General features: G+C 41.7%; 1 protein-coding gene across 4 annotated transcripts in view; it reads left to right on the top strand.

Moving 5' to 3' along the window:
* The first annotated feature begins 7,239 nt into the window (after positions 1–7,239).
* Positions 7,240–23,459, top strand: part of ST3GAL3 (ST3 beta-galactoside alpha-2,3-sialyltransferase 3) — a 314,095-nt gene continuing 297,875 nt past the window's right edge. For 2 of the 4 annotated variants that reach the window (XM_033916727.1, XM_033916724.1), the window contains exons 1-2: positions 7,241–7,427; positions 21,966–22,110. In XM_033916727.1, coding sequence (XP_033772618.1) covers positions 21,996–22,110 — 115 coding nt within the window. In that variant the 5' untranslated portion in view covers positions 7,241–7,427; positions 21,966–21,995. Of the gene's footprint in view, positions 7,428–9,515; positions 9,624–9,912; positions 10,041–21,965; positions 22,111–23,459 lie in introns of all 4 variants that reach the window. The other 2 variants (XM_033916726.1, XM_033916725.1) reach the window with 2 other exon arrangements.

The raw sequence follows: 23,459 nt of genomic DNA, 5'->3' as shown, positions 1-23,459 counted from the left end.
TCCTCAAAATTATGGAAGGCCTTGTCAACCAGGACCTCATGTCACACCTCGAGAAATTCAACATCCTTCATGACTCCCAGTCTGGATTCTGCACTAACTACAGCACGGAAACCGTCATAGCATCACTAACCGACTACCTCCTCTAACTATTCTCCCAGGGAAACAACGCTCTGTTACTCCAGTTTGACCTCAGTAGTGCCTTTGACCTGGTAGACCATGACATTCTGCTTAGTTGCCTTGATTCTATAGGCATTTCGGGACAGGTACTAACCTGGCTCACAGGCTTCCTAAAAAACCGCACCTACCAAGTACACAATGAGGGAGCCTACTCCCATACCTGGTCCAACCCCTGTGGAGTCCCACAAGGCTCCCCCCTATCACCTTCCCTATTCAATATCTACATAGCATCACTGGGACACATGTTGTCAGGCCGAAAACTGAAATCCTACATTTATGCAGATAATATTACAATTGTCATCCCCATCTCCTCATTATCGCAAGAAACAGAACAGCACATCTCATCAGTACTCACCATGGTCAAACACTGGACAACTCAGTTTAAACTGAAATTAAATCCAGAAAAGACTAAACTCTTCCTTGCAAGTTCCAACCACAAATTAACAAACACCACCCTACAACTCAACGGTCTAACTTACCCTATTAATCCCACCATCAAAATCCTTGGAGTCATCCTAGACCGCTGCTTGACCTTCAAAGACCACACCAATGCCCAGGTCAAAAAATGTTTTCATACCCTCTGGAAACGCCGCACCATCAAACATTACTTCGACTTCCTCTCCTTCAGACTGCTGGTCCAATCCCTAATCTTAAGCACCCTGGATTACTGTAATATTGTATATTTGGGCTCCTACAAGAAAACCATCAAACGTCTAAGACAGTGTTCTTCAACCACCGGTCCATGGACCAGTGCCGGTCCACAGAAATTTCCTGCCGGTCCACAGGGCCAGCACGTGCATCAGGCCCAACACAGTGTTCTTCAACCGCCGGTCCACGGTGCGATCGATGCGGTGTTATCTTTGAGCCAGTTCCCTCTTCCTAACTGATTCAGTGCACAAAGCCACGGGCAGTGGCTCCTATGGGCATCCTGCGCCTGAACCGGAAGCCTTCTCGCTGACGTTGCAACGTCAGAGGGAAGGCTTCCAGATGAGGCACGGGACGTGCAAGGTGCAAATAGTAATATTATGGGGACGGGGTATGGGGTGGAGATTGGGTAGAGATGGGCGGGGTCTGGCCCACGACTTAGCCCAGTGTTCTTCAACCACCGGTCCACAGAAATTTCCTGCCAGTCCACAGGGCCAGCATGTGCATCAGGCCCCAGTGTTCTTCAACCGCCGGTCCACGGTGCGATCGATGCAGCGTTATCTGCAAGCCAGCTCCCTCTTCCTAACTATTAGTAATATTATGGGGACGGGGTATGGGGTGGAGATTGGGTAGAGATGGGCGGGGTCTGGCCCACGACTTAGCCCAGTGTTCTTCAACCGCCGGTCCACAGAAATTTCCTGCCAGTCCACAGGGCCAGCATGTGCATCAGGCCCCAAACAGTGTTCTTCAACCGCCGGTCCACGGTGCGATCGATGCGGCATTATCTGCAAGCCAGCTCCCTCTTCCTAACTATTAGTAATATTATGGGGACGGGGTATGGGGTGGAGATAGGGTAGAGATGGGCGGGGTCTGGCCCACGACTTCAACCGATGCCGGTCCACAGAATAATTATTTTATTTCTGCCGGTCCCTAGGTGTAAAAAGGTTGAAAAACACTGGTCTAAGACTCATTCAAAACACCGCCGTCCACCTAATCTATGGCCTCAAAAAGTCAGACCATATCAGCCCTTACTACAGAAAACTTCACTGGTTGCCACTAGAAGCGAGAATCATCTTCAAATTCGCCTGCCTCTGCTTCAAAACCCTAACTGGCTTATCCCCGATATATCTCTCTCACCACTTTGTGTTCCCAGGTACCACTCGCACACGCAATGCCTATCTGTTTACCTACCCATCCCTAAAGGGATGCACCTACAAAAGATTCCTTAATAGAACTCTCTCATTCCAAGCTGCCAGATGGACAGATTGCCTGACCACCCTCATCTCATCTGCCACATCTTACTCATACTTCAGAAAATCTCTCAAATCTTACCCCTATGATAAATTTCTCGAACCCCTCCCCTCCAAATAACCAAACCCTTCCACCTCTCCTCCCCCCGATCTCTCTCGTACCGTTTCTTTCACTGTATAAATATCGCTGCTGTAGATGTACAGACTCCTGCACTGTAATTCTGCTTTGCTTTCCGCAGTATTAACACCTATGTTAAATATGTACAGTCCCTGCATTGTAATTTGCTCTCAACTGTATAGTACATTCCCTTACATTGTATCTTCGCTGTATATGTACAATCTCTTACATTGTAAACCGCTCTGAACTGTTTGTGGTATTGCGGTATACAAAAATAAAGTTATTATTATTATTCAGGAAAGACGGATTCCACCTCAGCAGAGACAGAACGAGGCTACTTGCAAGCAACATCAAGAGAGAAGTTGAGAGGTTTTTAAACTAGGAAGAAGGGGAAAGCCGACAGTTGACCGAGAAAGAGAGTTGATGGTTCGGGTACCGGTATACCCGGAGGATACCGTGCAGGAAAATGGAGGAGAAGACTCACCAGATCGCAGCCAAGACAGACCAAGAGGGAAGGACACTCAAGAAGTGAACAGGTTGCAAACTCAACCAAGAAAGAGAGTCGATGGTTCGGGAACAGGTATACCCGGAGGATAATGGGCAGGAAAATGGAGGAAAAGACTCACCAGATCGCAGACAAGACAGACCAAAAGGGACACAAGAGGGAAGGACACTCAAGAAGGGAACAGGCTGCAAACTCAAGTGTTTGTACACGAACGCAAGTAGCCTTAGAAGTAAGATGGGTGAATTAGAGGCTGTGGCACAAAAGGAAAACGTTGACATCATCGGCATCACGGAAACATGGTGGACAGATGAAAATGTCTGGGGCACGGTGCTACCGGGATACAAACTATACCGCAGAGACAGAGTGACTCATGCAAGAGGAGGCATTGCCATATACATTAAAGAGGGAATTGAATCTACTGGAGAGAACATGCCACAACAGACGGATAAGTTAGTCTCTATGGGTCAAACTTCTGGGAGCCAATGGACCTGAAACGAGGATAGACATCTACTACCGACCCCCAGGGCAGTCTGAAGAAATTGATGACAGATGAGATGAAACGCAACTGCAAGGGAGGCAATGCAGTTATCATGGGTGACTTCAATTATCCAGGGTTAGACTGGAACCTAGGCATCTCCAGCTGTGCTAGGAGACCAAATTCCTGGAAACGGTAGACGATTGCTTCCTGGAACAACTTGTCAAGGAAAACACAAGAGGAAACGCAATTCTGGACCTAATTCTAAATGGATTGCGAGGATCGGCACAAGATGAAGAAGAAGGGACCCTGGGAAAAAGCGATCACAATATGATCCGTTTCAACCTGGAAACAGGGGCGAAACATTGGTCCAGAACGACGGCCACGGTGCTAAACTTCCGAAAATGGAATTATGAAGGGATGAGACGCATGGTGGGGAAGATTAAGAAGAGGATAAACACTGTAAAGATGCTAGAGCAAGCTTGGTCTCTTTTTAAGGATACAGTCACTGAGGCGCAATATATATACATATATACCGCATATCAACAAGGGATCAAAGAGGAAAAAGAATAAATAACCAGCGTGGCTCACTGTAGAGGTAAAGGAAGCAATCAGAGACAATAAAAACTCATTTAAGGAATGGAAAAGATCAAAAACAAATGAAAACTGGAATAAGCACAAACAGCATCAAAGCAGGTGCCATAAGGCGATAAAAGGGGCCAAAAGAGACTACGAGGAGAAAATAGCCAAGGAGGTGAAAAACTTCAAGCCGTTCTTTCGATATATCAAAGGGAAATGACCCACAAAGGAAGCGGTGAGACTGTTGGATGACCAAGGAATAAAGGGAGCGCTAAAGGAGGACAAAGCAATCGCTGACAGACTGAACACGTTTTTTACGGCTGTATTTACCGAAGAGGATATACACAGCATACCGGAACCCATTAGGCTATATGCTGGGAGTGAAAATGGGAAACTGACAGGGTTAACGGTCAGTCTAGAAGAGGTATGAAGGCAGATCGATAGGCTTAAGAGCGATAAATCCCCGGGACCGGATGGCATCCATCAGAGGGTCATCAAGGAACTGAAAGGGACCATAGCTGAACTGCTTCAACTAATAGCCAATCTGTCGATCGTATCGGGAAGGATTCTGGAGAACTGAAGGTGGCGAATGTTATGCCACTCTTCAAAAAAGGTTCGAGGGGAGACACGGGAAACTACAGACCGGTGAGTCTGACCTTGGTACCGGGAAAGATGGTAGAGGCGCTGATAAAGGACCGCATCATTGATCACCTTGACGGACATGGGCTGATGAGGACCAGCCAGCACAGTTTCAGCAAAAGCAAATCTTGTTTGACAAACTTGCTGCACTTCTTCGAGGGAGTAAACAGGACTTTCAGAAAGTGTTCGACAAGGTTCTGCATGAACGACTACTTCGGAAAATTGCGAGCCATGGAATTGAGGGTGAAATATTCACATGGATTAAAAACTGGCTGGAGCATAGGAAACAGAGAGTGGGGGTAAATGGACAATAGTCGGACTGGAGGAGCATCACCAGTGGAGTGCCGCAGGGCTTGGTGCTTGGACCCGTGCTCTTCAACATCTTTATAAATGATCTGGACATAGGTACGACGAGTGAGGTAATTAAATTCACAGACAATACGAAGTTATTCAGAGTAGTGAAGACGCAGGGGGATTGCGAAGATCTGCAACGTGTCATAATCAGGCTCGAGAAATGGGCATCAACATGGTAGATGAGGTTCAACGTGGATAAGTGTAAAGTGATGCATGTAGGTAACAAAAATCTCATGCACGAATACAGGATGTCCGGGGCGGTACTTGGAGAGACCTCCCAGGAGAGACTTGGGAGTTCTGATCGATGAAGCCGTCCACGCAATGTGCGGCGGCGGCAAAAAGAGCTAACAGAATGCTAGGAATGATAAAGAAGTGGATCCCGAACAGATCGGAGAAGGTTATCATGCCGCTGTACCAGGCCATGGTGCACCCTCACCTGGAGTACTGCGTATAGCACTGGTCGCCGTACATGAAGGACATGGTACTACTTGAAAGAGTCCAGAGAAGAGCAACTAAGATGGTTAAAGGGTTGGAGGAGCTGCCGTACAGCGAAAGATTAGAGAAACTGGGCCTCTTCACCCTCAAACAGAGAAGATTAAGAGAGGATATGATCGAAACATTCAAGGTACTGAAGGGGATAGACTTAGTAGACAAGGACAGGTTGTTCACCCTCTCCAAGGTAGGGAGAACAAGAGGGCACTCTCTAAAGTTGAAAGGGGATATATTCCATACAAACGTAAGGAAGTTCTTCTTCACCCAGAGAGAGGTGGAGAGCTGGAATGTTCTTCCGGAGTCTGTCATAGGGGAAAACACCCTCCACGGATTGAAGGCAAAGCTAGATAAGTTCCTGCTGAACACGGACATACGCAGGTAGGGCTGGTCTCAGTTAGGGCGCTGGTCTTTGATTTGAGGGCCACCGCGTGAGCGGACTGCTGGGCATGATAGACCACTGGTCTGACCCAGCAGCGGCAATACTTATGTTCTTACGGCCTATGCTAGCTCTCTTCTATTCTGCTTCTTTCTCTATACAGTGGTGCCTCACACAACGAACTTAATCCGTTCCAGGAGCAAGTTTGTTATGTGAAACGTTCGTTGTGTGAAACGCGTTTTCCCATAAGAATACATGTAAAACAAAATAATTCGTTCTGCAGCCCTGTTTTCCCATAAGAATACATATAAAAGAAAATAATTCGTTCTGCAGCCCTACATTTCCCTCCCTCCACCTCACCTTATATGCAGAGTTTGCCAGCTTTCTTTTTCACCCAGCCGCACGCTTTCAAAAAGCTGTGCACGCGCAGCTGCTGAAGTTGATCAATGTTCTCTTCTCCTGCAACTTCCGGTTTCCGGTTGCGTCAGAGGAGAAGATTGAACAACAGAGCATGCGCGCATGTGCTTCTCTTTGAAAGTGTGTGGCTGGCCGAAAAAGAAAGCCGGAAAACTCGGCATCTAAGGTAAGGTGGAGGGAGATGATGGAACACTGCATTCAGACAGGAGGGTGCTGCTGTTCCCGGCTTCGGCGAGAGTAGTTCCGCCCCCCCCCCGGGCCCCTCGGGCGACTTCGTTGTGTGAAACGAAGTTCGTTATAGGGAGCAAGACAAAAAGTTCGTTATGCGCAGCGTTCGCTGTACGAGGCGTCCGTTATGCGAGGCACCACTGTATTACCAAAATCTGACTCCTCCTCTCTGAGTACACTATCCACACCCTCAACACCTCATGTTTAGACTACTGCAACTCGCTACTCTCAGTCCTTCCACTTAGCCATCTCGCTTCCCTCCAATCCATCCAGAATTCAGATGCACGATTCATCTTCCGTGAGAGCCACTATATTCATGTTACCCCTCTTGGCTTCCCATCTGTTTCCGAATACAATTCAGACTCCTCTTACTGACCTCCAAATGCACCGACTCAGCTGCCCTTCACTTTCTCTCTTCACTTATCCCGCTCCCTCCCCCTGGGCTCCAGTCATCTGGTAAGTCCCTCCTTTCTTGCTTGGAACCAGCTGGGCTCAGTCTCAGGCAGTGTTCAAGGCCCAGTTAAAAGTCCACCTCTTTGAGACTGCTTTCAACTCCTTGGGTTCTGCATCCCCAACCCTATACGTCATGTCTCTGTTAGACTGTAAGCTCTTCGAGCAGGGTCTATGTATTAAATGTCAAAATGTACAGCGCTGCGCACGCCTTTCAGCGCAAAATGAGTGATAGGGAGTACCGTAGTAGTCTGCCTCAGCTACGCCTCCAACTCTACATCTAGAATTAATTTGTGTAACCGAACTAAACTCCCGCCTCAAGTATTTCAAAATTGCGGCGTCCTCGCTTCAGCGAGTCTGCGCAGCCGCACTAACTCCTTGTCCGCGCGGGCTACCGACAGCAGAACCCATCAGCGCACCCACTGGCGCGTGGGTCTAGCCGCACGCCTGCGTCAGTATCTCACGTGCTTCTGACGCCGGTGGTCGTGGAGCCCCGACAGAGAGCAAATGCGGCTGCGCGGTCTCCTTCAAAGGAGGAGCACACAGCGTTCGGGGGTTGGTCGCGGAGGACCCCGCATAAGAAGGGGCCACCGAGAGAGAGGCTCGTGCGCTCCCACGGGACACCGCCCACGGCCTCCCTCTGACTAGCCTTCCTGTTTCCGGCGCGAGAGGGAGGGAAGTGGTGTCATTGGAGGCGGGGCATCGAGAAGGAGCGACCTCAGGTATGAGAAAGAGCGGGAGGAGACGGGGGCGGGGCTAGGCTGGGCCTCTGATTCAGTGACGCCCTTGTAAAGTAGAGCAGCCCGATTCTGTGTGTGTTGCTGGCTACATAAGAATAGCCTTACTGAGTCCATCAAGCCAGTCCAGGTCACTAGTACCTGGCCAAAACTAAGGTGACCATATGTCCTGTTTTGAAAAGGACCGTCCCGTTGTCCCCACGCACAGCTTCGGGACACCGAAATGTCCCGTTGTCAGGGGGACAACGGGACAGGCGATCGCATCCCCTCCCTCCCTCCTTGCCGTGCCAAAGCCAGCCTATCTGCCTCCCTCCTTCGCCGAAGCCTGCCCACCCCCCCCCCCCTCCCGGACCGGACCCCATTGCTGCTACCTACGTGCCGAAGCCTGGCCTACCGCCGCTTCAAACCTCCCCCCCTCCCCCCGGTCCATCGCCGCAACTGAAGAGAAAGAAGGTTCATAGGAACATAAGATTTGCCGCTGCTGGGTCAGACCATTGTACCCAGCAGTTTGCTCCCCCAGCGGCCCCTAGGTCAAAGATCTGAGCCCTAACTGAGTCTAGCCTTACCTGCGTACGTTCTGCTCTGGCTGGCCCGGAACTTCCTCTCCAACGTCAGAATTGACGGAAAGAAGGTTTGTGGGCCAGCACCTAGACCTTCCTTCTCTTCAGTTGCGGCGGGCGACAGCATTGGCGGACTGGGGGGGGTGTTGAAGTGGCGGTAGGCCAGGCTTCAGTGGTTAGGGAGGGGGGGGCAGGCTTTGGCACTGGAGGGAGGGAGATAGACTGGCTGGAAGGCAATGAGGGGGACATAGGAAGGAGTCTCTGGGGGCACTAAGGACATAGGAAGGGGTACTAAGGACATGGGAAGGAGGCACTGGGGGCACTAAGGACATAAGAAGGACGGAGGGAGGGAATAGAAGGACATTTGTTGGGCCTGAGTGCAGAAAGAAAGAAAGGATGCACAGTCGGAAGGAAACGCAACCAGAGACTCATGAAATCACCAGACAGCAAAGGTAGAAAAAATGATTTTATTTTCAATTTAGTGATCAAAATGTGTCAGTTTTGAGAATTTACATCTGCTGTCTATATTTTGCACTATATTTGTCTATTTTTCTATAGTTACTGAAGTGACACTGCATATTTTAAAGTCATCTGCATTGACATCTTTGAAACCCCCCCCCAAAATATAAATGATAATTAACATTTTCTCTGTGTATAGTGTCCTTTGTGGGGGTTTTAAAATTTTATGGTTACCATTATGAATTAATAAGATATTATGCATACATGAAAAATGAATGGAAGAAATTGGGGGTGGGGCTAGGGCGGGATTAGGGACGGGGCTAGGGCGGGATTGATAATTAATAGATGTCCTGTTTTGATGAAAAAAATAAATGGTCACGTTAGCCAAAACCCAAGGTGTAGCAATATTCCATGCTACCGATACAGGGCAAGCAGTGGCTTCCCCCGTGTCTTTCTCATTAAAGACTATGGTGTAGGCATAGGGTTGCCAGATTTTGCTAAAATCCAGACCCCCTAGGCCCGCCCCAGCCCTGCCCCCAACTGCCTGCTCTTGTCGGGCAGGAGGAAATCCACACATGCGTGGATGCCACGTGATGAGTCAGTGTGGCATCCACGTATGTGCGGATTTCCTCCTGCCCTCCCATGCGAACCCCGACCGCGAGCCGAAATACCTGGAAACAAACGGCAGTGTCAGCAGCACAAGCTGGATCGCGACCTGCCCTTCTCACGTCCGGGCGTTCCTCTGCAAGGGGGTGGGGGAAGCGCTGCTGCCAGTGACTAGGGCATATTTTCAGGGGTACGGCTTATATTAAGACCTACCCCGAAAATCATGCTAGGGCTTATTTTCAGGGTAGATCTTAATTTTGGGGAAACACGGTAGTGCTAATTGTAATGCCATTTCTTCCATTCATTCTTCACATACACAATATATTCTTACTAGTGTTTAAGCCCGTTACATTAACGAGTGCTAAAATAGATTAGTTTGATCCAGTATGGCTTTTCTTATGTCTTACCCCCATATTCAAGCTCCCATTTCCCCTTTTACCTTCCCTAGGTTTGATTTAGCAGCACAATGTCCCTCCTGAGAGTCTCCTCCCTCAGCCCCTCAGTTCTTTGTTTTCTGCAGAGCAAAGAAGTTTATTTTCACTAAACTCCGTTCAAGGTTGTTGGTTTTTTTTGCCTTCTCACTTCGTGTCTTTTATTTTCTATTCTATGTTTTTCTTTCAAGTTTATTTTTGATGGGTTTTGTAAAGAAAAAAAAAAAGTAAAGTAAGTGAACTTTTCTGTCAAAGACCTTTTCCGTCTGTGAAGACAGCTTGTGCAACGGTAGTTAAGGTTTTTTGTTGCTGGCCTTTTTCAAAGGTTGGTGGCTTTCTTCTGTAACACCTCTTTAAACTACTTCTTTAAAATAATTTCTTTCTTCCGCACCCCTTTTATTCTGTCAAGAACAGTTCTTTGGCGCGAGTATGGATGATGCCAGGTCTTCACAACCTTTGGCGTTGAAAGCATTGACATCAGCATCATCACCACAAGACATTCCGGCATCGGGGAAGCCAGCTAAGAGGCCATCCGCTTCCCAGTAAGTGCCATAGGTCTCTACAGCAGTGTTTCTGAACCCAGTCCTTAAGTACCCCTTTGTCAGTCAGGTTTTCAGGATATCAGCAATGAATATGCATGAAAGAAATTTGCATATAATAGATGCAGTGTATGCAAATCAAGATTCTGCATATTCATTGTGGTAAACCTGACTGGCAAGGGGGTATTCCAGGACCGGGATGAGAAATACTGCTCTACAGTATTGAGTCACTCAATGTAGACCAAACGACACCATCACTCCCTAGCTTCACAGGTTGTTTCTCCTTCACGGTGTGCATTGAGATCAACCATTCCGAGACAACCTGATGCACTGATGGTACCAACTCTTCAGCCTATAGTACTGGTGCATACTTCAGGTCTCTATAGCATCGAGTCAGTCGATGCAGACCATACATCAATGCCGTCGTTCCTCAGCTTCGCAGGTTGTCTCTCCTTCATGGTGTGCATCGAGGTCGACTATTCCAAGACAACCTGATGCACTGATGGTACCAGCTGTTGAGCTTATAGTACTGGTGCATACTTCAAGTCTATACAGCATCAAGTCAGTCGATGCAGACCACATATCAACACTGTCGCTTCGCAGATTGTCTCTTCTTCATGGTGTACATCGAGGTCAGCCATTCCGGGACAACCTGCTGCACCGATGATACTGGCTGTGGAGCCTTTAGTACTGGTGCATACTTCAAGGTGTCGAAAGTCTTACCAGCATTGAGTCTTCATGCAGACCATACATCAATGCCATTGCATTCCATCTTCACAGGTTGACTTTCCTCTTTGGTATGTATCCTTATTGAAGTAATCCACTCCCGCCTGTTCAGCCATTAGTACCAGTGCATATTTCAAGGTGCCGTAGGTCTCAACAGCATCCAGTTATTTGATGCAGACCATTCAACGACACCACTGTTTCTTCAGCTTTCTCTGTGCATCGAGACAACCTTCTGCCCCGATGGTATCGAATATCCGCTTACTGATACTTGTACATGTTTCAGGGCAAGCCTACATGAGTCCTACAGAAGGAAGTTTGGTACTCCATACTGAAGCTAGCATACAACCCCTTGGTACTGGCCCGCTGCAATTTTCACCACAAGGCCATCCATCAGAGCTTCTTACTACTCATGGATTTTCTGAGCATGTCCCATCGACCAGACATCAATCTTATATCGACCTTCTGATTCTTGTCATCAACACACTCTTCTCCATTGCATCATTTCTCATGGGTTTAAGTGAATAAGAGGTATTCATCGATCCTCGTCATCGTCCTCATCAGATCGATACCGAGATCATCCTATTTTTACTCAAAGACTGGACTTTTTAACTTTCATTCAGGCTTTGCTTTGGCTTTACCTATGCCTGACTCTTCCAGCATTCCTTTAGAACTGTCTTTACAAGGAATTGCTTCCCAGGACCAGATCTTCAGTAGATATTTTCTTTCCTGGATATATTATGAGCTCAGCACAGTTCTGCTTTAAGTTTAAAGCTCTTACTGACTCACTTGCTGAGTTCCTGAATGAATACTTCTGCTCAGTCTTCATCTGTGAGGAACCGGGACACGGTCCGCAGTTGAAGGCAACACAAAGCACAGAAGACCCGTTTCAGAATTTTGAGTTCACACCAGGTGAAGTTTACAGTGAACTGGCAAGACTCAAGGTGAACAAAGCCATGGGACCAGACAATTTGCACCCAAGAGTGCTCAGAGAATTGAGCGATGTCCAGGCGAAACTGTTGGCTGAGCTATTCAATCTCTCCCTAAGTAAGGGGAAAGTTCCGCTGGACTGGAAATTAGCTAATGTCGTTCCTCTGCATAAAAAGGGTTGCAGGGCAGAGGCTGCGAATTATAGACCGGTGAGTCTCACATCAAGAGTGTGCAAACTCATGGAAACACTAATTAAAAGCAAATTGGACACGATCTTGAATGAAGGGAATCTTCGGGATCCCAGTCAGCATGGATTCACCAAGGGTAGGTCCTGCCAATCCAATCTCATCAGCTTCTTTGACTGGGTAACAAGAAAGTTGGACTTGGGAGAGTCTTTGGATGTCGTGTACCTGGACTTCAGTAAAGCTTTTGACAGTGTCCCACACCGCAGGCTGCTAAGTAAGATGGAATCGATGGGGTTAGGAGAGACACTAACTGCATGGGTCAATGATTGGCTGAGTGGCAGACTTCAGAGGGTGGTGGTTAATGGTACCCTCTCTAAAACATCGGAGATACATCGGAGTGCCGCAGGGCTCGGTCCTGGGTCCACTCCTTTTCAACATATTCATAGGGGATCTGACTCAAGGGCTTCAAGGTAAAATAACACTATTCGCCGATGACGCCAAACTATGTAATATAGTAAGTGAATGCAGTTTACAGAATTATATGGCGCAGGACCTGCTTACATTGGAAAGTTGGTCCTCAACCTGGAAGCTAGGCTTCAATGCTAAGAAATGTAAGGTCATGCACCTCGGAAGCGGAAATCCATACAGGACGTACTTCTTGAATGGAGAAACTTTAACTAGGACTTCAGCAGAACGAGATTTAGGAGTAATCATCAGTGCAGACATGAAAACTGCCAATCAAGTGGAGAAGGCTTCATCTAAGGCAAGGCAGATATTGGGTTGTATCAATAGAAGTTTCATCAGCCGAAAGCCTGAAGTCATACAGGGCCATGGTGAGACCTCATCTGGAGTACTGTGTGCAATTCTGGAGGCCACATTACAGTAAAGATGTGCGCAGAATTGAATCGGTTCAGCGGACGGCCACCAGGATGATCTCGGGCCTCAAGGGTCTCTCGTACGAAGAGAGAATGAACATAGTAACATAGTAGATGACGGCAGATAAAGACCCGAATGGTCCATCCAGTCTGCCCAACCTGATTCAATTTAAATTATTATTATTTTTTTTTTTTCTTCTTAGCTATTTCTGGGCGAGAATCCAAAGCTTTACCCGGTACTGTGCTTGGGTTCCAACTGCCGAAATCTCTGTTAAGACTTACTCCAGCCCATCTACACCCTCCCAGCCATTGAAGCCCTCCCCTGCCCATCCTCCTCCAAACGGCCATACACAGACGCAGACCGTACAAGTCTGCCCAGTAACTGGCCTAGTTCAATCTTTAATATTATTTTCTGATTCTAAATCTTATGTGTTCATCCCACGCTTCTTTGAACTCAGTCACAGTTTTACTCTCCACCACCTCTCTCGGGAGCGCATTCCAGGCATCCACCACCCTCTCCGTAAAGTAGAATTTCCTAACATTGCCCCTGAATCTACCACCCCTCAACCTCAAATTATGTCCTCTGGTTTTACCATTTTCCTTTCTCTGAAAAAGATTTTGTTCTACGTTAATACCCTTTAAGTATTTGAACGTCTGAATCATATCTCCCCTGTCTCTCCTTTCCTCTAGGGTATACATATTCAGGGCTTCCAGTCTCTCCTCATACGTCTTCTGGCGCAAGCCTCCTATCATTTTCGTCTCCGTCCTCTGGACCGCCTCAAGTCTTCTTACGTCTTTCGCCAGATACGGTTAGAGGATGTAAATTCAAAAGACATCATCAACATCTCCTCTCACATCAGGCAGCATTATGGGGTAAAGATCTAGAACAATTGCTTACGTCCACTACTTATGGGGAATTTAGGAAACGCCTAAAAACATATCTGTTCCTAAAGTACTTAGGCAACTAACCTCATCCCACAATAACTGATCCCTAGAGTTGTTAATCACTAGTTTCTAACTTTGTTAAATCCACTCAACTTATAGCATCTTTCAATCAATGTTAACCGGCAGAACATTGTTAAATTCTTTCAATCTGTAACATCTTCTAATTATTGTAAACCGCATAGAACTTCACGGTCCTGCGGTATATAAACTGTTATACTATTATCAATATTGTGTCAAACATAATTTTTTGTTTTTTTACTTTGATATTTGAATTATGTTCTATTGATATATAATGATTTCAATTACCCCAACATTGAAATGTTACATTGGGGAGTGCTAGGGAGGTAGAATTCCTAGATGTCATAAATGACTGTTTCTTGGAGCAACTGTTCCGAGAACCAACAAGAAGGGGTGCTATTTTAAATTTGGTCCTTAGTGGAATGCAAGACATAATACAGGAGTTAACTAAACTAAACTAAACCTTAGGTTTGTATACCGCACCATCTCCGCAAGCGCAGAGCTCGGCACAGTTTACAGAGGTTGAGAGGAAAGGAACTACAAAGGGATATAGGAGAGGGACTGAGAAGATAGAGAGGGAACAGGGTACTAGATAACGGGAGGAGATTAGATTTTTGAAAAGAGCCAAGTTTTCAAGTCTTTGCGGAAGGATTAGAGGGAGCTAGAATTTCTGAGTGGGAATGAGAGGTTGTTCCAGAGTGCTGTGGTTCTAAAGGGGAGGGATGTTCCAAGTTTTCCTGTGCGGGATATACCTTTTGTAGATGGGAAAGATAGTTTTAGTTTTTGGGAGGATCTAGTGGAGAGTGGGTTTGAGGAATTCCAGAAGAGTGGGATAACGGGAGGGAGGACACCTGTGTTGGGTCCGCTGGGAAACAGTGATCATAACATGATCGAATTTGAGCTGATACCTAGAGTAACGTCACAAAATAAATCTATCAGTTTTTATTTATAGACTCCTGATGCAGGCCGGTTAGGCCGAAACACATACGTGTCAAGTCTTGAAATTAATAGAGGTTGCCTTCACTGGTTTTCTTTTGATTCTCTGTTGTGAGGACTTTACTCCTATGCTTGTTCCCCTGGATAGGTAGCGTGGAATGTTGCTACTATTTGGGTTTCTGTCAGGTACTTGTGACCTGGATTGGCCTATGTTGGAAATAGGAAACTGGGCTAGACAGACCATTGGTCTTTTATTTTTTTAATCTTTATTCATTTTTAATACTTTCAATAAGTGAAAACAGTATAAAAACATTTTACACTTTAAACATCACTTAAAATTTTACAAGATTCAAACAGATAAATACCCCTCTCCCCTTTACCTAACCATTATCATTAAAGCATCTATAAAATTTTCCATAGTTTTTAGAAATGCTCTATACATGTCATAACCATAAATTAAACATTTTATAAAAAGAGGGGCGTGGCTTGGACACGCATGAGGAAGGTCGGATAACAGAAGAGCTCCGTGAAAAAAGTCCTTGAAAGAAAAAAAAAAGTTACTAAAAGTGGAGATTTAAGAATTATTTAATGATAAATAAAGAAAAAAAACGCGATGGCTTCAGGAAAACAAAATAAAAATGATTTTGCGGTCTCGGGAAGCAGCAAGAGAGCAAAGCCTGAACAAGAAACAGGATCAAAAACAGGAGATCCAGAAGTAATGAAAGAATTGAAAGAAATCAAAGAAATGCTTTTACTTCTTACTAAAAAAGTTAACAATTTAACTGAAGATGTATCCACGTTAAATAAAAAAATGGATTTAATGGAGTTAAAGTGCAATGACATGGAAGAAAGATTAATAACAGCTGAAAAAGAAATTTCTAACAACATAAATGAAAAAAAGAAAATTGATTTGCTTACTAAAGAGTTGGAGGATCAATCGAATCGTGAAAGAAGGAGTAATATTCGTCTGATTGGTCTCCCGGAAGGAGCAGAGAAAGGAAATCCGGTGGCATTTATAGAAAATTTACTACCTAAACTACTTCCTCTAAAAACCAAGTACCCCATAGAGATTGAAAGAGCACATAGAGTGCCTACAAAAAGATCAGGAAGGTATCAAGGACCAAGGCCACTGATCTTTAAACTGTTGCGCCACCAGCAGGTTATAGAAATTTTTCAACTTGCAAAACAAAATAAAGGATTACAATTTCAAGATGCCCGCATTCATTTTGTTCCAGACTTTGCAAAAAGTACGGCGATCAAAAGAAAAAAGCTCCTGGACTTGAGACCACAACTAAGAGAAATGGGAGCAAAGTTTGGTATAGTATACCCGGCTAATATGAAAGTAACTATTGCAGATAAAACTTTAACTTTTGACAATGCAGAAGAGCTACAAAAATTTATACAAAGCCAAGAATTACCAATGTCACCTTAATTTCTCTTAATTTCTCTTTATTATATGTTATATTATTTTAACTGGAAAAACTTTTATTTTATTTTATGATATACACTTATTAAAATAATATTGTTTACCCATAGTAACGATTTAGAATGTTTTTAACCTTATTCAAAATTACACTTCAACGATCTTTATGCTAATGATATGGTCTGGCTGAGTATTCCATAATGGAATGAAACAGTTAAGGCATCAGCTGAATTCTATTGATCTCAATTATAATTTTTAATATTAGGAAAAACTGTATGCGAATTGATTGTAGGATGGAGCTTCCTTCCTTTAAAATAGCAGTAAGACTATTTGAACTATATGCATGTGACTAATTTAACCCCTCAAGCAAATTGAAAAGATAATCAGTATTTCAACATCTTTACTATTCTTTAATACTACAAATACTACAAATCCCAGACATCAATGCGAAAGAATCTGCGAATAAGAAGACTTCACGAAACCGGAAAGAGGAATTATAAATAGGAGATGTTATTTCTCGAATGGATATTAAAGAATTACTTCGCTGTATAATAAACTATTAAAATAAAATATGAATGGAACAGAAACAAAGACCAACTTATATCTTAAAATTGAACGACGATGAAAAATAGAAATCACCTGGAATACAACAAAATGTGATAAGAATATTGAACTGGATATAAAAATACAAAGAGGCGGTGAAAGAAGAAGGAATGATTTTCTAAGAAGAAGGAAGTACTGAACATTAAATATTAGTAAATAAAGAGCACGATATAAGAATAAAAGAGACTTCTGCGTTTGAAGGGGGGAGCTCTGGAATATAATTTTTTTTTTTTTTTTTTGTCGCATACTTAACCTATACCTTATATCTTTTAATCTTTTCATGTTTTTAAAGATTAATATTATAGAAAACAGTATATGAATGGGTTTGACATAATGAAAGATTATTTCATTTTAATATATATAAGTATAATATGATTATACAATGTGATATTTTTAAATTTATAAAATTAAATATATTTACATAAGACTTAAATTAAGGTCAAAAATAGTAATGGAACATATAATTTGATATACAAGAACCATAGAAGGGAACTTAAAATATAATCTATACTATATGATTTATTAGATTTAGATTAAAATAAGAGTGTATTGAATAATAGGATAATAAATTAATTTAAAGTCTATATTAACATAAAATCTCAACCAGATTTATAGAAATATGAAAAGTCAAGGAAAATATTAATTATCTTTAAAACTACTATAATATATATGACTTATTTGTGAATCTTAACAGATTTGGACTTTCAGGGAGTGTTTTTTGATACCGATCTAATATGTGTGTTGCCAAGTGTGCACTGCTATTAATTAGGGGGGAGGGAGGGTGGGATGGGAGGAGAGGGGAAATGGGAATGGGAAATTATATTATTACAATGTATGGATATCTGATCGTAAAACTTATATTACATTTAAATCAAAATAGTTCTAAAATTTTAAATGGATATTAAAATATATACAATTAATGTCAATGGTTTAAATCATCCTATCAAAAGAAACAAATTATTAGGATTTCTCCATAAGCAAAACGCCGATATATACTTTATACAAGAGACTCATCTCTCAGATAATGAATCTAGGAAGTTAACAGGGGGTTGGATATCAAAATGTTTCTATTCACCTGCTTTAGGAAAAAAGGCTGGGGTAGCGATCCTGATAAATAAGAAATGCACTGCAAACTTTAAATTAATAAATTTTGATCCTTCAGGAAGATGGGTACATATTAAAATGGATTTGGGAAGTACAACCCTTGATTTATTTAATCTTTATGCTCCTAATTCAAATCAAAAGGAGTTTTTCAATCAAATTCAACAATTATTATTACCACTGGCTGCTTCTAATTTAGTAGTAGCTGGAGATTTCAATGCTGTAATGGATCCAATTATAGACAAAAAACCAAGTAAAATCATAAAATCTTTAGGACTAGATAATTTAATACAATCTTGTAATTTAATAGATATATGGCGTATCCTTCATTTTAATGATCGGGAATATTCTTTTTGTTCTCAAGTCCATAAATCTTTTTCAAGAATTGATTATATATTTGTAAATAATAACATAGCGCAGCATGTATCAAAAGCAGTAATTGATCCCATTATAATTTCAGACCATGCTGGTGTGTGGATTAACCTTCAGAATTACAATAATGATCAATTTAATTCAATATGGAGATTTAATAATGATTTATTAGCAGACTCGAAATTCTTAGAAGATCTTAAAGCAAAAATGCAAGAATTCTTTCAATTTAATACTTCTGATGACATTAATATAGAAATTTTATGGGATGCTTTTAAAGCAACAATGAGAGGAAATATAATTGCATATTCAGCTTTTATTAAAAAACAACTTAAAAAACAATATGAAGATATGGAAAAACAAATAAAAATTTTAGAAAATAAATTAATTACAAAATGGGAAAACAATACATTACAAGAGTTGTTAAAAGTAAAAGTTAAATATAATGAGATTTCTTCTCAAATTGTGAGGAAAGATATTTTCAATAAACAAGTACAATATTATGGCAATTCAAATAAAGCAGGAAAATTATTAGCAAATTTTCTTAAAGCAAAGAAAAGAAAATCTAAGATTATTGCAATTAAAGATATACAAGGTAACACACATACCAACACAAAAGATATTATAACACAATTTCTTGATTTTTACAAGGAATTATACACTTCTAATTCTTATAAAAATAAAGAACAAGACGGATTAACTTTCTTAAATTCTTTTATTGGACCGAATATTCCGGATCATATAAAAGGAAGTTTAGAAGAACCTATATCTTTAAAAGAAATAGAAACAGCATTGAAGTCTCTTAGAGTTGGATCCGCTCCAGGTGGAGATGGTTATACTGTTGAATTTTATAAATCATTCCAAAATATCATATTACCATATCTGTTAAATTTGTTTCAATATCAAATAAAGAATGAAAATGTATCTGGTACTATGGCAGAATCGATAATTATAGTCTTACCAAAACCAAACAAAGATCCTACTCTGGTTTCAAATTACAGGCCTATTTCATTATTAAATGTGGATAATAAATTAATGGCTAAAGTATTAGCATTAAGATTGGCAAAAGCTCTTCCTTTCATTATTGATGTACATCAAACAGGATTTATTGCTAAAAGACATTCATCAGACAATACTAGACTTGCATTCCACTCATTAAATTTAGCAAAAAATATAAATGATCCAGCTTTTTTAATTTCTTTAGATGCAGAAAAAGCTTTTGATAGAGTGGAATGGAATTTTATATATCAAGCTTTACATTGGTTTGGTATAGGATCCGGTTTTATTAAAATGATTCAGACATTGTATAGCTCTCCTGGAGCAAGATTATATATTAACAATAATTTATCAACTAAATTCAACTTGCATAGGGGAGTTAGACAAGGATGCCCTTTGTCTCCATTACTTTTTGATGTTGTCCTAGAACCTTTATTAATTGCAATAAAAAAAACTAGGGAAATAAAGGGAATCTCATTTACCAGTTTTGAATTTAAATTATCTGCATATGCAGATGATATATTATTATATTTAAGAGAACCGGAAATTACTATTCCATGTATGCTTAATTTAATAGAAAAATACGGTACATTTTCTGGATATAAAATTAATTGGAATAAATCTGAAATCCTCCCAATTAATGTTCATTGTGCCAAAGGATTATTTGATCCATATTCATTTATTTGGAAAGAGGATGGAATAAAATACTTAGGAATTATGATCAAAAATACAATTGAAGACACAGTCAAAGAGAATGAAAAACTTTTATTGAAAAAAATAACAGAAATGTGTGAGCAATGGAATCCATTACATCTTTCTTGGTGGGGAAGAATTCAAACAATTAAAATGATGATATTGCTTGTGGTTTGTTACCAAATGAGTATGATTCCAATATTTTTTCAGGGGTCATTTTATAAAAAACTTAACAATATTCTTACAAAATTTGTTTGGTGTGGGAAAAGACCAAGAATCGCTTTAGTATCATTACAAAGACCAATTATGGAAGGGGGGGTAAATTTTCCAAATTTTTATAGGTATCATCAAGCCTATATTTTAAGACAGGGTATGTATTGGATCCTCCCAGATCTCTTAGAAAATGTACCAGATTGGCTGTATTTAGAATGGCGGCTCCTGTTCCCTTTAAATCCAGAACATTTAATTTCTATATCAATGCCTATAAGATACAAAGAACACAGAATCTTATTAGATACTTGGAAAACATTAAGATACATAAATAATCTGACACCAGAACCAATTGCTAAATCCCTAAATCAATCAATATGGGTAAACTCCAGGATCAGAATTGGCGGATTTAAAATCGTCTGGAAACAATGGATAACTGCAGGAATAAGAACATTAAATGACGTCATATCAGAAGGTTCCTTGCTTAGTTTTTCACAATTGCAAAATAAATTTAGACTAAATAAAACACAATTTTTTAAATGGATGCAATTGAAGCAAGCCATTCAGGTAGGGTTCCCTGAATGGAAAATTCTCAATACTCAATATAGTTTGCAAGTTTTATGTTTCCAGACGGATTTCTTGGGTCACCAAGCCGCAAAATGGTATAAATTAATAAATGGATTTCTAAATAAAAAAAAGAAAACTGGACTTAGGGATATTTGGAGCATTGAGATTGGACAGACAATTTCTGCATCTCAATGGCCAAAATTCTGGTCCTGGAGATTAAGATTAACAAAGTCAGCATCTATGAGTCAAACATGGTTATTTTTATTACATAGAGTGTTATGGACCCCGACGCGCTTGCAAAAGATAGATAATACTAGATCTAATAGATGTTGGCATTGTAAAATAGAAGTAGGGACATTGGATCATTTAATTTTTTTTTGTCCCTGTATAAAAGCTTTTTGGAATTTAATTTGGCCCCAAATAAATATATTACTAGAAAATCACGTAGGACTCTCATATGATACCATATTATTCGGTACTGCAATGAGAACACAGAGTCCAATATCAGCAAATAATAATAAATTACTTTTAATATTGACAGGAGTTGCCATGCAGCAAAATCACACAAAATTGGAAAGATTTTACCAAACTAAATTATACATTCTGGTGGAACTCGGTATGTCACATTTACAAAATGGAGAAAATTTTGGCTTTACAACAAGGAAATATTAAAAATTTTAAGAAAATATGGGATCCATTGACTAATTATTCTAGAGATCAGATATCTTAACACATTGATAATAGTAATATAGGGTTAGGGTGGGAAATATAGATATTAATATGAAAGAAAAATGGAAAAACAATTAATAGGGGAAAGGGATGAATATTTATGATATGAATTTGTACATACATATATATTTTATTATACATTTTATAATATGTGATTCATGTATTGAAAGAATGAAAATTCTATAAATAAAAAGTTTAAAAAATAAAAAAATAAAAAAACATTTTATAAACATTCAGAAATTGTTCATCAAACCCCCCCAAAATACCCTCAAGAAAGATAAATATTGATTTAAAACCTTTATTCCACCCCACCCCCAGATGTGCAATTAATATGTCAACAAAAATCAAAACTATAATAATTCTAAAAAATTGGTCTGACCCAGTAAGGCTATTATTATTTTCTAATAGGAGCAGTGTGTTGGGGAGTGGTGTGCCAGGGCACCCGCACTTGGTGGTTTTGGTTGGGGAGTGCTGGGCCGGGGCACCTGAACTTTTTGGTTTTGGTTGGGGAGGTGTAGAAATTTGCAGATGTGTATTTGTATCGGAGTTCTATTTCAGCTGTTCAGCTGGTACTTTTGTATTCTGCTGTTCCTAAACTTTTGCTAATATCTGTCTTCTCTTGCAGGTCATATTGTGGAGCAGACATGCTGTGAAGATGGGGATCCTGATTTTTATGCGAAACCTGCTGCTAGTTCTCTGTCTCTTTCTGGTGCTGGGCTTTCTCTATTATTCAGCCTGGAAGCTGCATCTGCTTCGCTGGGAAGACACAAGTAAGTTTGCTTCTCCCTGCTTCTTCCATCTCCTCCTGTCATTTTTCTTAAAGAAAACGTGACTTTCAGAGAGGGAAAGCCCCCAAGTTGTGAGCCTTTAGATCACACATGTCAAACACAAGGCCCGCGGGCCAAATCCGGCCCGCCAGGCCTTGCAATGTGGCCCGCACCGCGCTGTCATCACTGCACGCCGCTGCGTTCCATCACAATGAAGCGCGGTGACATAGGAGGCTTGTGATCTCGCCGGCCGTACTTGCTATCTATTACGCATGCGCATAGATAACAAGTCACGCGAGATTCAGGAGGCGTGACCTATAGTCCGGCATCCGATGTGGTTGTGCAGGTGGCAGAGCAGAGGAGAGAGTGAGTGTGCGGGCATAAAAAATACACAGCAGAAGCTGCCAGTTCCTGGCATAAAGTGCAGGCATAAAAATCGCAACAGAATCTGCTATCTGTACCCAGCCAGGCATTTATTGACTGACTTTTTTTTCTTCACTCCATCTGCCAAATCAAGCTATCCCTGTGCAGTTTTCAACTTTTTCCTTCTAACGCAGATTTCCAATAAACGACATCTTTTACTGCCAATATTGATCCCAAAATGTCCAGGAAAAGAAAAGTTGACGGTGAAGGCAGACAATTTAATGTTTTCAATAATGAATCTGAACAAAAACAAACACAGATCACGCATTACCGATGACAACCTCCATGCTGTTTTGCGGGTTGCTACAGCCCAAGAAATAAAACCGAACATTGACTCATTGTTACAGGGAAAACGGTGTCAGACATCTAGCCAGAAAACAAAACAATGAGCATTTTAGGTACATTCCAATATTACTGTTTTGCTTGATAGCATGTGAGTTGGTTAACAGCACTGTTAAGGAAAAGATTGTTCCACTCATTTTAAATTCACATTTCTGGTTAACATTGTCAGTTTATGACATTCGGCCCGCGATTTAGGCTGGATTTTAGATTTTGGCCCCTTCTCTGATTGAGTTCGACACCCCTGCTTTAGATGCTAGACTTCAGGATATCTGGCTCAAGTGAAACATAAGCTTGAATGCACTGAGGTCCATTTTTTTATCTAGCTTTATTTAGTTCAGTCTGGTTATTAGTTTTATCCCAGGACAAGCAGGCAGCCTTTTTTCACATGTGGTGACAACATCCACGTAGCCCGGACAGCCTCGCAAGCAGACTTTGCTTGTAGAAAACTCTGAAGTTTTGTGTGTGCCGCACTGCGCATGCGCAAGTGCCTTCCCGCCCAGCACAGGGCACGTCTCCTCAGTTTTCCGCGGAGCCGAGAAGTCCATCTTTGATGCTCTGCGCTGAACTTAGTTCGCTTTGTGCCTTCT

The sequence above is a fragment of the Geotrypetes seraphini genome, chromosome 12, assembly GCF_902459505.1.
Source record: "Geotrypetes seraphini chromosome 12, aGeoSer1.1, whole genome shotgun sequence".
NCBI classification, from domain to species: domain Eukaryota; kingdom Metazoa; phylum Chordata; class Amphibia; order Gymnophiona; family Dermophiidae; genus Geotrypetes; species Geotrypetes seraphini.
Note: the sequence above shows the minus strand (reverse complement) of the source record. Positions and strands in the feature narration are given on the sequence as shown.